The 13,552-nt window shown below is 38.3% G+C and overlaps 1 protein-coding gene across 3 annotated transcripts in view; it reads left to right on the top strand.

Moving 5' to 3' along the window:
• The window catches only part of COL4A1 (collagen type IV alpha 1 chain), a 161,894-nt gene that overhangs the window by 130,656 nt on the left and 17,686 nt on the right, over window positions 1-13,552 (top strand). For all 3 annotated transcript variants that reach the window (XM_087886329.1, XM_034426848.3, XM_087886327.1), the window contains 9 exons: window positions 2,660-2,812; window positions 4,529-4,627; window positions 4,800-4,889; window positions 5,010-5,149; window positions 6,589-6,715; window positions 6,807-6,887; window positions 9,006-9,104; window positions 9,771-9,821; window positions 12,598-12,783. In XM_087886329.1, the coding sequence (XP_087742455.1) occupies window positions 2,660-2,812; window positions 4,529-4,627; window positions 4,800-4,889; window positions 5,010-5,149; window positions 6,589-6,715; window positions 6,807-6,887; window positions 9,006-9,104; window positions 9,771-9,821; window positions 12,598-12,783 (1,026 nt within the window). The remainder of the gene's footprint in view (window positions 1-2,659; window positions 2,813-4,528; window positions 4,628-4,799; window positions 4,890-5,009; window positions 5,150-6,588; window positions 6,716-6,806; window positions 6,888-9,005; window positions 9,105-9,770; window positions 9,822-12,597; window positions 12,784-13,552) is intronic.

Here is a 13,552-nt window from a genome sequence, read left to right as displayed (position 1 = left end):
ATGTTAAATCTGTTTTATGATACAAATTAAAATCGAAACCCTCTTTGGTGACGTGTTTAAGGTATCAGGCCAGAAACTAGAGATTGTAAATTCCAGTCCTGCCTTGAGCTCAAAGCCAGATGGGTGACTTTGGGCCAGTCACTTTCTGTAAGCCCTAGGGAGGAAGCAATGGCAAACCACTTTTGAAAAACCTTGCCAAGAAAATTGCAGGGACTTGTTCAGGCAGTCTCTGAAAATCAGAGACAACTAAGTAGAAGAAAAATTAATTAAATGTGCAACCAGGTATAAAGTGTGTAGTTCCAGGAAAATGTAATTCCAAGATATTTGCACATTTTAAAATTCAGATAATTGTGTTGTGTTAGTTTTTTTTAAAAAAGTGGCTGATTAACAATGTAAAACGGAAACCGAACTCATAAGTCTGTCTTAATACATTAATTCCTCCCATAGGCATTTCTGTTGCTCTCTGATTTATTGACTGACTGGCTGACTGACTGATTAGTTACAAACCATGAATTATTGCCAACTCTTAATAACCCCTAGATTTTCTCCATGATGATCTGTTTCCTAACTTGGTCCTTCAGGTCTTCCAACTTGCGCAAGTCAAGCTGTGCACTTATGCATGTGCATGTGCCAACCCTCCACTTGTGCAAATCAAGTTGTGTCCATGTGTGCTGGCTCATCACTCATGCAGCCCAATTCCCCACTCCCCCCCCCACCAGGCTGCCAAGTCACAAAGGTTGGGGACTGGTGTCCTAAGCCATGTAACATTTTTCTCTTTCATGTTCCCTATTTTGACATTCTAGTCTCCAATCACAAGAGCACATTTTTCTTGCATGTTCTGTCAATTTCAAATTATACTTGATCACAAAAGTCATCGACCTACTCTATTTCTGCATCAGTAGTTGGAGCATAAAATTGAATGCTCATCATATTAAAGTTTTGTCCATAAAGTCTGATCAATATTATTTGATCACTGATTGTCATTGTTGCTGAACTGTTGTTGTCATTGACTTGTAATGGATGTTTAACAATTCTTGCTGATCGCCTTTTAAATACTGTATTTTTTGGAGTATAAGACGCACCTTTTTCCCCCCTAAAAGGGGGTGAAAATTTAGGTACGTCTTATACACTGAATGTAGCCCTGCCCACCCACTGGCCCCCACCCTTTGGCCTGTGCCTCGCAGCAGTTACCTCCTTGCATGCAAACAGCAAGAAAAAACAGCTCCTTCCAGCTTCATCATAGACTAATTAGCACAAGTTGATTAGATGGCCTCCCGACTCTCAGCTGATTTGCTCTCAGCTGTTTTGTGCAGGCCTCTTCTGCTTGCTTCAAGGAAGAAATTGCTGGAGCAGATTTTTTTTCCCCTTGTGCTAATCAAGCTATGCTGAAAATGAAACTAAAAATAAAGCAGGCTGTTTGCTATTTGGTGCAAGGAGGCAAAATTAGGCAGAGGCAAAGGGAGATTATTTTTTCTTCTTTTTCCTCACCAAAAAAGGTAGGTGCAAACAATGAGAAATTTAGGGCAAAAGAGGAGAGTTCAAGATTTTAAATATGAAAGAAAAAAGGAGAAAAAAAGGCAAAAATAAAAATGGGAAGGGAGAAAAAGAAAAAGAAATGAAAGAGGAAAATGTTATACATATTTAGAATTGAAATATGAATAGTAGTAAGACATAAATGGGAAATCATGATTGTAAAAATGAAATGAATAATAATTGGAATATTTGTCTTTGTATTTTTGAAATCTAGACAATGATAAGTTTTTCTTTTTTTCTTTTTTATTTTTTGGAAATATGAATAAGTATAATCTAACAATTGAAATACCTTTAATGGTATATGGTGGTGAAAGTAAAAAGGATTAAATTATAGCTTGGATAACAGCTAGAACATTTTTAATTTAATTAGAGAAATTGTAATGATTGAAATATTTTTAATTATATATTGTGATGAAAGTAGAAATGATTAAGTTGTGATTTGGAGGATTATATGGGCAAATCTATGTGGGTTATTGGGAGAGTTTAAGATGTGAAAATGAGTAACATAAGAGGGGGAAATTATTTGGTTTATTATTATTGGTAAATATAATTAATTGATTTGTAAGAAATTGGATTGTCAGGGAAATAATTGGAATATTCATGTTCATATTGATTAATATACAAAAAAGATAGTTATATAGCTAATTGATTTATATTAAAATGTTGAATTTGTATTAAACAATTGTAATATTACATAATTAACCAATGTGAGGATGGATATAAAAATAGATGACAATGGGAAGGGGTATAATATAGAATAGAAGGGAAAAATTGAATTTGATTAAGATTAGAGATGAGGATGAAGGGTAATATTGTTTTTTTTAAAAAAAATAGATGAGGAATAAATATGGCAAAAAGGAAATATAGAAATTGTAAATTTAATTGAAATGACTAAACACTGTTTAAATTTGTGAACCAGCCAAATACTCTGTTCAAAGAAAATATATTGTATGCTTGTATGTGTTTGTCTAAAAAAATAAAAAAAAAACTTTTTTTAAAAAAAACACCCAAAAAAGGTAGGCGCGTCTTATACTCCGGTACTTTATTATTGGAGGTTCGAAAATGCCATTCTTACTGCCAAGGCTAAAGTGCCCTTATAATATTCTCTGGATTTTGTTCTGCACAGGTAGCCTAGGTTTTCCTGGATTGACAGGACAAAGAGGTGATCCAGGTTTAAAAGGTGAAAAAGGTGAAGCTGGACTCCAAGGGAAGCCAGGATTAATAGACGAAGTTGACATGGAGAACATGAAAGGCCAAAAAGGAGAACAAGGAGATAAAGGTATGTCAAATTAAATAATACATGTCATTGTTTCTGTTGTATTTTGATTGTTTTCTCCTCTAAGCCTAGACAATAATAATTTTGGCATTCCAAATAATCATTTACATAATTTCTACACAGATATTTGCCTTAAACTCCATCTGGAACTTATAAGCAAGAAAATACTATTAACAGGGATATTAATATAATTAACAGGGTAACAGAATTCCAAATTCTCCCTTGCTCAGCAAAGAAAACAAAAATATACCTTCCAAAGTGATGGAGGAAGTAATGATTGCCACATTGGATAGACCAGCATCCAACCCCTGTCCTTGAAATGATACTTCTTATGATGCTGGAGGGCAACATTTAAGCTAAAAAATCAAATACTAGGTTGACAAATCTATTTAGTGAGGTTCCTCCATGGTTAGTTAGTTTCTTCCTTTTTAGATGTAAAAGAAATCCTTTTGCTGAGGTGGAGAATCAGGAAGACTAAAAATAGCTTTCTAGAGTGTAATTTTTTCAGAGGCATTAAGTCATTGGGGATCGTCTGAAAAGGCAGATAATCCTCTCTTGATATCAAAGAGGTTTGCTCTGCTTTAGCCAAATGGAGGAGCTGCTCAGACAATTTCCCAAGAATCTGAATGAGACAAATAGCCAAAATTTCCTCTTCCTTCAGGACCAAAGAAATACAGTATTATAAAAATGAAACAATTTGATCTCAAAGCAAATGAAGAGGTGTGCTGTGTGTTGCTCTTTGAAACATATAAGTATTAAAGGAGAAATTTGTATGCACCCTAAAATGTACTGCTTAATACTTACAGTATTGTCACCCCAAAGAAACTTGTGTCACTGTTTGAATATTAATGGCTAAACTTAAGGTCCTCTAGGCCAGGGCTGTCATACTCACGGCCTGCAGGCCAGATGCATCATGTGCTAGCCATGCCCATGCCCATGCCCCATTTAGTGAAGGGGGAAAAAGTCCCGATACGTCACGTTACACCACTGTGAGTTTGACACCCCTGCTCTAGGCTATCAAATAACAGATTAATTTTAATGGCATTCACTCATGCAAGAATTAAGGTCATCCAATATGCATGCAACAGGATAGAACAGTCAGTGCCCTACATTTTAGGAGGCAGTTTCTGATGGTCCAGTTAGATTGCTCCTCTCCAAGATCCATCCTATCTTGGGCTGGAATGACCCTGGGGTTTATCTGAATTATTGGAGGCCTCTCTTAGACTTGTAAAGCAGTACTGTTTATGCAACCTCACACGGTGATTTGGTCTTAGAGAAGAAAACCATTTTGTTGGCATGCAGAATAATTAATTGGTTTACTTATGTTATTGAACCAAGGCATAGCACATTGCAATTTTTGCCTCTGAAGTGTGAGGCAAAGTACAAGTACACTTCTTTTCTGCTAGTCTTTGCTATCCATTGAATGAACTGGGCTTCTGAATATGACTTTTCTTGGGTCCAGGATTATTATTGAAATTCGGGCTTGAGGTTGGCCTAGTTAAAGCTAAATGTTTCAGTATATTCATGTATATTCAAAAGGACTCTTTGATTTTGTGTTGGGATAGAAACACTATGTTTATATCTATTTGGTATTGTAGTACAGTAGAAGCACTGTTTCTATCAACTAATCTTTGTGATATAACCAGAATTATATAATGCAGAACTTCAAGCATGGTTGAGAGAGAATCTTGACAGTAAATCAACATGTTTGATTTTTAGGAGCAAAAGGGATAATAGGAGAAAAAGGAACTCCAGGAATTTCTGGCAGCCCAGGAATGCCAGGCAAGGATGGAGTTCCTGGTTTACCAGGCAAAGCAGGTATGCTTAAACTTCTGGGTGTGTTTTTGAATGAAAGTTTATAGTACCCTTCCATGCTATAATTTTACTTTTAATAGCCTCACTATGTACTTACATAATCTAATAAACCCCTCCAATTATGTCTCTATAACTAAGTATGTTTAAATCAACCTAGTGTTCTTTTTAAATTTAGGACCAAAAGGAGATTCAGGCACTCCAGGATTCCAGGGTGAATCAGGATTTCCTGGAGAAAAAGGATCAATGGGCGAAATGGGTTTACCAGGTACTATCCACTGTAGACTCTGGATGATTTGGAATTTTGTACTAAGTTGCCATCCATCACTCCAAATATTCAGGTTAAATTTCTTTTAAGAGAAAAAAACACATATAATGTGTCTTTCAGGGCTACCTGGAGAAAAAGGGTTTCAAGGCCTTCCAGGTGAGGCAGGTCAATCAGGATTTCCTGGAGCTAAAGGTGAAAAGGGACATAAAGGAGACCCTGGACTTCCTGGAATTGGCTTCCCTGGAGCTCCTGGTGAGAAGGTATCCATAATCCTTCATAATATGTCATAAACAACATTTAAATTACTGTGCTAATCTATCTCTAATTTCAAGAGATAGCTATTTAGAACTAGGTTTTTATAATCAAAAAAATATGAAAGCCAGGAGAAAAATTGATATAGGCAGTATAAGAAATTGATTTGTCTGGAATCAGATAATTGGAGTAGCAGCCTTTCCCGGAATTGTTTGGTGACACTAGAAGTGAAGCCTAGGAGTTTCTGCATACAAAGTATGTGCATTTCTGAGGGCTCACTGTACCCCTTCTTCCTTAGCATAATAAGCTCTCATTTCTTGTGTGGTCAGAAAGCGAAACAGTAGATTGACAACTTGAATGTAGGTACCACAGAGAAATAGCTAACAAGTTATTCTGGAGTGGGGAAAATATGTATTAAAATTTGACTCAGAAGAGTTTTGTGGAGCCTGCTGTGAAAAAAAAAAGCAATTTTTTTCAGAGCAACAATGCATGCATTCACTCCAGATTGATTTCATCACAAGAATGGTATAAGCATTCAAAGCACAACTGAGCCAGGATGTCTTTGGCTAAGTTATAGTTGTTGTGGTCTAGAATATAGACTAGGAATATGCAGTAGAGGTCATCTATTTCAGTTCAGCTTGATGCAGGAGCCATTATAACATATTTGACAACCATTTACCAAACCACTAATTTTTTATAGGAAGACTCATCAGTTCACATGGCAGTCTGTTTTCCTGGCTGGTAGCTTGTACAATCAAAAAGTTCCTTGTAGTTTTAATTGAGTCTGGTCAACTGAAGCTACAGAGAATGTCCACTTGGTCTTCTGTGTGACAATTCTTTACATAGTTGAAGTCAAAGTCCTTTTAAGATGTAGACAAGGTTCCTTGAAAGGGTTTGGCTGATCACACAAATACTTGATGTACTTGTGAGAGCCAGCAGAGAAGAATTAACTGGGACAGTTCAAGTAACTTCAGTCTATTCATTCTCACCTCACATAACCTCCATCAACTCAGGCATCTATTCTCAGTAAGAAATGTTCCTTTGGAACAAGGTTTTGCAAAGATCATGCCTGGGCAATTCCAGAAAAATCTGTTTCTAGGTATCATCTTAGTGTATTGAAATTGGCAGTATCAAAGAACAATATGCATAACATTTTACATGTTTATATGTGAGTTACCTTTATGCATACACATTACACAACTCCTCTGCTCAGTTTAGGGATAAATAGCATACAGTGAATATTTAGGTTTTGTGCCAATCCTTTAGAACATCTCCCTATATTTTTCTTTCTTGGATGGTTGAAGGTGACATATAGCAAATTTTAACTGGAGTAAAATTAACTTCAGGGCAAATGTCTGGGAAAAAATACTTGATATTGGAAAAGAACTAAGCATCTTTGATTAAAAGTAAGCTAAATGTATTATTTTTCTTCTTCTTCTGTCCACAGGGTGAACAAGGATGGCCGGGCAGTTCAGGCTTACCTGGAGACAAAGGTGAAAAGGGTATTCCAGGCATTTCAGGCATCCCTGGATTCCCAGGCATCAAAGGGCAGCCTGGCCTTCCAGGTTCTCCAGGTGGGTGATCCAAAGGGCCCTATATTATTTTGTGGCAGTTATTTAGGCTATAAATTAAACAGGTGTGCTTTATTTTTTTTTTAAAAAAAAGGTGTTCCAGGACTGCCAGGTGAAAAGGGACAGAAAGGAACCCCAGGCTTGAGTGGTTTTCCAGGCTTAAAAGGACAACCAGGTAAAAGACTTTGGACAATGCTTCATCTCTGAATGGAAGGTCAGGTTTTCTCTTTGATATTTATGTCTCGTGTACTTGGAGCCATGTTAACTCATGCTTGTCAACTGCCCAGTTGGTGAATCCAGAAAAAGAAATTCCTGGGACATTATTTTACCAAGAGTATAAACTTTACTGAATAAGTCCCCATTGGCACAGAAGAAGCCAGCCAGCTCTGGCTTCCTGCAGAAAAACACTCATAGGTCATTCCCTCTTTCCCCATGGGCCACCCACAGTCCATTATGTCCACCAATCACTTCTGTTCATTATGTTATGAGAACCAGCCAGCCACGCTATGACAACTGCTCTGGGTGTCCTTGAGGGGGGAACCGAGGCTGCTTGGATGCCATTCCACTCACCCTTCCATTCCAATCCACCACCACCACCATTTTCTTTGTCAAGCTGCAAGCAAAGCGGAATATAGGTGAAAGTTTGAGTCAGTCTTAACAATGCTGAAAACTGATTTAAGGATTACAAATACAGATTAAGATGGCAATCAGATTTTAACTGATAAGGTGATATACACGTGTCCTCTGCTTTTGTGATATGTGAAACAAGATACCACGTTCTCTAGTTTCAGCTTGAGTGTTTTCTAGAGAAAATTTGTATTAATCCTAGGCTAGAAATGCACAACTGTTTTTTTTAAATCCAAAGACTGCACTTTGAATGCATTATATTACAATACAATACAAATTCAACAACATTACAGAATAATACTCAAATAAGTGGAGGAGCTCTGAACCAAAAATGGCTTGATTTAATTTAATTCTGATTAATCAAAATTAAATGTAATTAATTAAATACAATTAATATGATTATCAACCATGTTGTTGTTTTTAAAAAAAACATTGAAAATGATTCCTTAATATCTGGTGGTAGCTTTATAAGAGCTTTGGCTTTGGGGGGGCTGATGCATGCATGCTTCTGTTTCAGGCACAAATGCACTTTTAATTACAGACTTATTTATTTATAAATTGAATTTAAATCACATGGAGAGATATATCCAAGTCATTTGGAATCATATTGTTTGATCTTTAGATCTTCTTCCATTTATCTGTTAACCAAATTAAGAACTTTTCATCATAGTAAAAATAAAAATGAATTTTTATTGTTCTTCAATTCAGTCAGTGCTTTTGGTATTAGAGCAAGACTCCATAGCACTTATGCACTTGTGTAAGTGTCAGGGCCTTGTACCATATTGCAACACTGATTCCTCACAAATTAAAAGTAAAGTAAAAATCAGTTCAAACATTGTAAATGATCAAAGCTTTGCGTGTTGTCATCTGAAACCTTACAAGCTACAGGTTCTCCTGCTTAAGATCCCATGAAAACTTTGTGCTTTAGTGAACACAATTACTATTCACAATTACTATTTATACTATTGTATTTATTCTGTTCGGATGTGTGGTCATATTTCAACTGTTTGGTGGAAATTGGAAAGCATTTATCTTAAACAGCAACATATAATTTGGGGGCAGCCAGAAAATCACTGCTGTGATTCCTTGGAGTCTCACCCCAACTCAACCTAGCTGAACTTAGAGGAATTGCATTGTAGCTTCCAGGAAACAAAAACTCTTCTTAGTTCATTCTAGCGCTTCAGTAACTGTCAGTCAGCCAACTGAAAAGAATGAAATGAAAATTATCAGGTACTTTGTCTCTCCCTTCCTCCCTCTCTCTCTCTCACACAAAGTGTAGAGATCCACAGAGATACCTTGGAGAAACTATACAGAGACAGTTACAAAAACAAAATCATGCTATTAGCCGAGAAAACAGAGAGCAGATCAAGAATAAGCTCAGACTGCCTCCACTCTAACTCAGGGAAGTAAGAGGGAGAGAAGTGAAGCTTTCCATATTCTGGTAGTGAAGCCTGCCACAATAAAATATAGTCCCAGTCAGATTAATGGAATCAATTTCCTGACCTGGCCCACCTCAAAGGGCTCAAAGACACACAAAAATAAACACACATCAACCCTTTGTGCTGAAAAGCACTGATAGTAAACGTAGAAGCAAGCTTCTCCGAATTCATAAATAATATATTTGTTCGTTTCTCAGCATGATGAATCCTATATTCCTACGTTGCAGGTGACCCTGGAGCACAGGGTCCACATGGAACTGCTGGAGAAAAAGGTGAGCCCGGTTATGATGGAATCCCAGGCGCTCCTGGTTCAAAAGGTGATTCAGGTAAGACTTTTATCTCCTTGGTTTTCTGATATTAAATATACGTGTTGTGTCATATGCGGAGTTGTATAATAATTGTCTGGAATCTCTAAAGAACTTCACCGTTTGAAAAGTTAAATATATAGCCAATGTTATATATATATATATATATATATATATATACTATAAGAAAATGAATGATACAAGAGGAAATAGATGGAACTTTTCCTAGGAAACCAGTGCTGCTGCTGATGATTAGTAATACAGAACAATCTAAGCATATCTGATTGTGCACTGTCTCTGCACTTATTCTCCTGAGCCCTCTGAATGTCATTCAGGACCTTCAAAACCCCAGTATTTTGTCAGAATGTGTTACTATAAATTACTTTGCACTTTTCCTTCTTTACTTTCACTTTCCTTCTCTTCCCCGCCCTTCCTCTATACATTTTTCTTAAGAAGATTGTAAGATCCAAAGGGGTAGAAATTGTCTGTCTGTCTGTCTATCCAATTTAACTGCCACATTATGGAAAGAAGAGAACATTTACAAATATAAATGTTCTACAGTATGAGAAAAATTTTAGAGTAAGTGCATAAGTCTATTCTAACATACGAAGCTATCACTTGATTGGACTATTTAGGGAACATACTGTATGTTTCTCAATTTCTTAGTTCCTGTGTTCATCTTTACAGGTCTTCCAGGTAGAGGATTTCCTGGAATTCCAGGTGCAAAAGGAGAAAGAGGTAACTTATTAAAAAATCAAATGTATAGAATTCTCAGAGTCCATCTACTGTTTTCATTTTTCTTTGCCATTAGTGACATGTAAGGTGTTCTATACCTGCAATATCTCCGGTTGAAATGCCGACTTGGAGTCTTCTTTACTCAAAATAAAGTAAAACATACATGTTTGAGTTGTATTTTGAGGTTCCGCATAAACTTTATGATTTATTTCCCTGCTCAGAACAAAGCTTGGCTTCTTGGAGCTCTGTTTACAGTGTTTCCTGTACTGTGGCTAGACTTTTGTAGTGCACCGTTCTATCCCCAGTCAGACCTGCACAGCAGAAGGGATCAATCATTAACTGAATAAGAGGAAACTCCTACTGCTGTGGTTGCTGGAGCTTGTTTTGCTGTTGGGCATCTAGCAATCCCCACCTCCCCACCCCCAATTCCCACTTTTGGCTTTTGACTTTGCTGTTGTTTTAACTTTAAAGCAGTATGATGTTCCTAATTAGATGAAAAAGAGATTCACTCTCTCCCCTCCTTGTAGAATTCATTCACCCATATTTATAGCTTGAAAAAGGCATTCCCCCCAGAACCACCATTATCCCTCCATTTAAGTGTAAATTTGGGGAAACTTAATTCTTCTAACCAGTGATATTTTGTGTAGACTACTACTGTTAACACTGCTGAGTTGTTTTAAGTGGCCTAGACAGCTTTTTCTTTGTAACCAAGACTCATCTTTATGGCTTACCCCAGCCTCCCCTAAATTCCCTCTTCCCTCATAAAATCCCAGAAATCGTGTCTGCTGAAAAGTCTACTTGAGCAGCAAGAGGGGATGTTAGGCATGACATAACAAGGAATGCACTGAAGTCTCCTCAACCTTTCTGACTTGAAATGTCTTTTCCTGTGAGAGGGTTCTGGGTGCCCTAGTGGACAACCACTCAAGTATGAGCCAGCAGTGTGCTGCAGTTGCCAAAAAACCCCAACTCAGTTCCAGGCTGCCAACAGAAGGATAGCATTATGCTCATAAGAAGTGATAGTATCACTTAATACTGCATTGGTGAGACCACATTTGGAATACAGTGTCCAGTTCTGGTCATCATGTTACAAAAAAGATGCTGAGACTAGAAAGTGTGCAAAGAAGAGCACTAAAGATGATAAAGAGTCTGGAGGCTAAATTATATGATGAATGGCTAAGGAACTAGGTATGTTTAGCCTAAGGAAGAGGAGACTGAGGGGAGATATGATAGTTGACTTCCTGTACTTAAAGGGCTGTTACAGGGAAGAGGTCAACAATTATTGTTCAAAGCACCTGAATGCAGGACAAGAAGCAATGGGTGGGAGCTTGTCAGAGGGAGATTCAACCCGGAAATAAGAAGAAATTTTCTGACAATGAGAACAATTGATCAATGGAACAGCTTGGCCCCTGGAGTTGTGGGTGGTACATTGCTGGAGGTTTTCAAGAAAAGATTGGACAAGCATTTGTCCATGATGCAGTAAGGGCTCCTGCTTTGGGCAAGGAATTGGACTAGAAGATCTCCAAGGTACCTTCCAGCCCTCTGATTCTATGATTCCTTGTAATGAAACTGGGCAGAGAAAGCTACACTGAGCCAGTTTCTGTTCTTTGTTCTTTTTTCCTGGATGAATTCCAGAAGGATCTGGGTTCTAAACTCACAGAGCAACTTCAAACTGGAGTCATATTGTACTTCAGCACAAGCTTTTGGTGATGTCTCAATATTTATACTTGCCAGCCTTTTTAGTCCAAGGATGAAGAGTGTATTTTCAGAAATGATAATCTTTCTTGACTAATAAGCAAGTAAGTGAGATGCAGTTTCATGATTTTGCCTTCCAGTGACAAGTCTAATGTTATATGGTCCAGTAATAAGCAAGTACTGGACCACATAACATTAGACTTGTCACTGGAAGGCAAAATCATGAAACTGCATCTCACTTACTTTGGCCATGACATGTGGGGAATTCACTGGCAAAAGCAATGATTTTTTTCCCTGTTTATAACATTTTATTAAATTATAGAATAATTATGTTTTGAAGAGTTAGTAGTAAAAGGAAACCAGGCCATCAAAACACTGCTGGACACCAGCCAGAGCATAGAAAAACTGGAAGAAGTGTAGTGCAAGATTGGAAGACACGGAGAGACCTGGTCCATAGAATCACCAAGAATCGTACATGACTGAATGGATAACATCATCCTCATCTTCATCCATCTTGGTAGAAAGACATTCTGTTTATTGAAAAATGGATGATAGGAAGATAAATCCTCCACATCTTTGTTTTTCTTCCATATCTATTTTTCTAAAGTAAATTCTGAGATTCTCCACTTCAAATTTAATTCTGCCAGTACCAGTTTTTCTTTCCATAGTTTAAAGCACTTGTCAAATTAAACTATTTATCTTGGAGAGTTTTTCCTTAGGAAAATTAACAGTCATGCCAGACAGCAATCTCAAGTTGTAGTTCTCTCTTTAGCTGCACCATTATTATTTTTTATATATTCCAAGTAGGGCTTAGGCCAGAATCAGTTCAGCCTTCAACAGAGTCAAAAGTTTAAATGAGAAATTAACCTTTTCTTCCTTCCCTCCTCCCACACCCCTGGTTCCTTGAAGTTTTAGTAGGGCAAGCTTTGGTCACTTTTGAGCCCTATGAAATTATAATAATGCAATATCTTTGTTAGATATTTGACTAAGTACTTGGATATTCTTCTTGGGGATCAATTTGAGTATTCAGTGTTGTTGAACTCAGAATACCTCATCTAACCACAAAGCGGGTTGTTTTCAATCTTAGGTCCTAAAGGAGACGTGGGCTCTCCAGGGAGTCCTGGGAGTTCAGGAGTTCCTGGCATAAAGGGAGACATTGGATTTGTTGGCCCACAAGGTCCCCCAGGCCAACCAGGCATTCCTGGGTTACCGGGGAAGATTGGAGAGGGACCCAAGGGTGACCGGGGGCCCCAAGGGCAACCAGGGCTTCAAGGTAAGATATGGATCTGTTCTAGACAAACTAACCATCAATAAAATGACTGTTTTATTTTTAAGTAAGTTTGACTGAATAAATTTATAAATACCATGTTTCCCCGAAAATAAGACCCTGACTTACCATATTTTTCGGAGTATAAGACGCACCTTAATTTTGGGGGAGGAAAACAAGAAAACAAGAATTCTACCTCTGTCTATCAACATTTAAGGTGGCACTGCCCTCCTCCTCCTGCTGCAAGCGAGAGGTGCCTCAGAGACTTGGCTGGGAAAGGGCATCGATTACTGATAAGTTCTTTTTCAGAAAACTTATCAGGGTGCTCCTGCGATCTGCAGGGACTACTCGCTTTCCCCCAAAGAGACCCCTCGCATGCTCTGGGGGGAGGGACAGAGCAGAGCCTGAGGAACAAACCTCTTTGAAATGGTCTGGGGGAGGAATCTGCCCAGCAGCTTCGGTAAACAAGCTGGGCGCCACGATTTGCAGCTGGTCACCCCTCTGGCCGTCCAGCGGGCAGCTTAGGTCAGGCAGTTTTCGCAATGACTTCACTCCCCAGCAATGTGAGGAGCCGCCGCCTAAGCCCTCTCCACACCCAGGAGCCAAGCCGAGCCGAACGGGAGCTCCTAAAGTAAAACATCCCTCCTTCCCAGCCACTGCTGCCCGGATTCCCCAATGCAATTTTCAGAGCCGCGTTTCAGGCGGCGGGTGGCCAGTTCTCCTGCAATATGCAGCAGGGAACTGGGAACCATTTTGGATTCGGGGAGGGGATTGC

Source organism: Pantherophis guttatus, chromosome 1 (assembly GCF_059756535.1).
Source record: "Pantherophis guttatus breed Tessera chromosome 1, ASM5975653v1, whole genome shotgun sequence".
Lineage (NCBI taxonomy): Eukaryota > Metazoa > Chordata > Lepidosauria > Squamata > Colubridae > Pantherophis > Pantherophis guttatus.
This window is presented reverse-complemented; position numbering and strand designations above follow the sequence as displayed.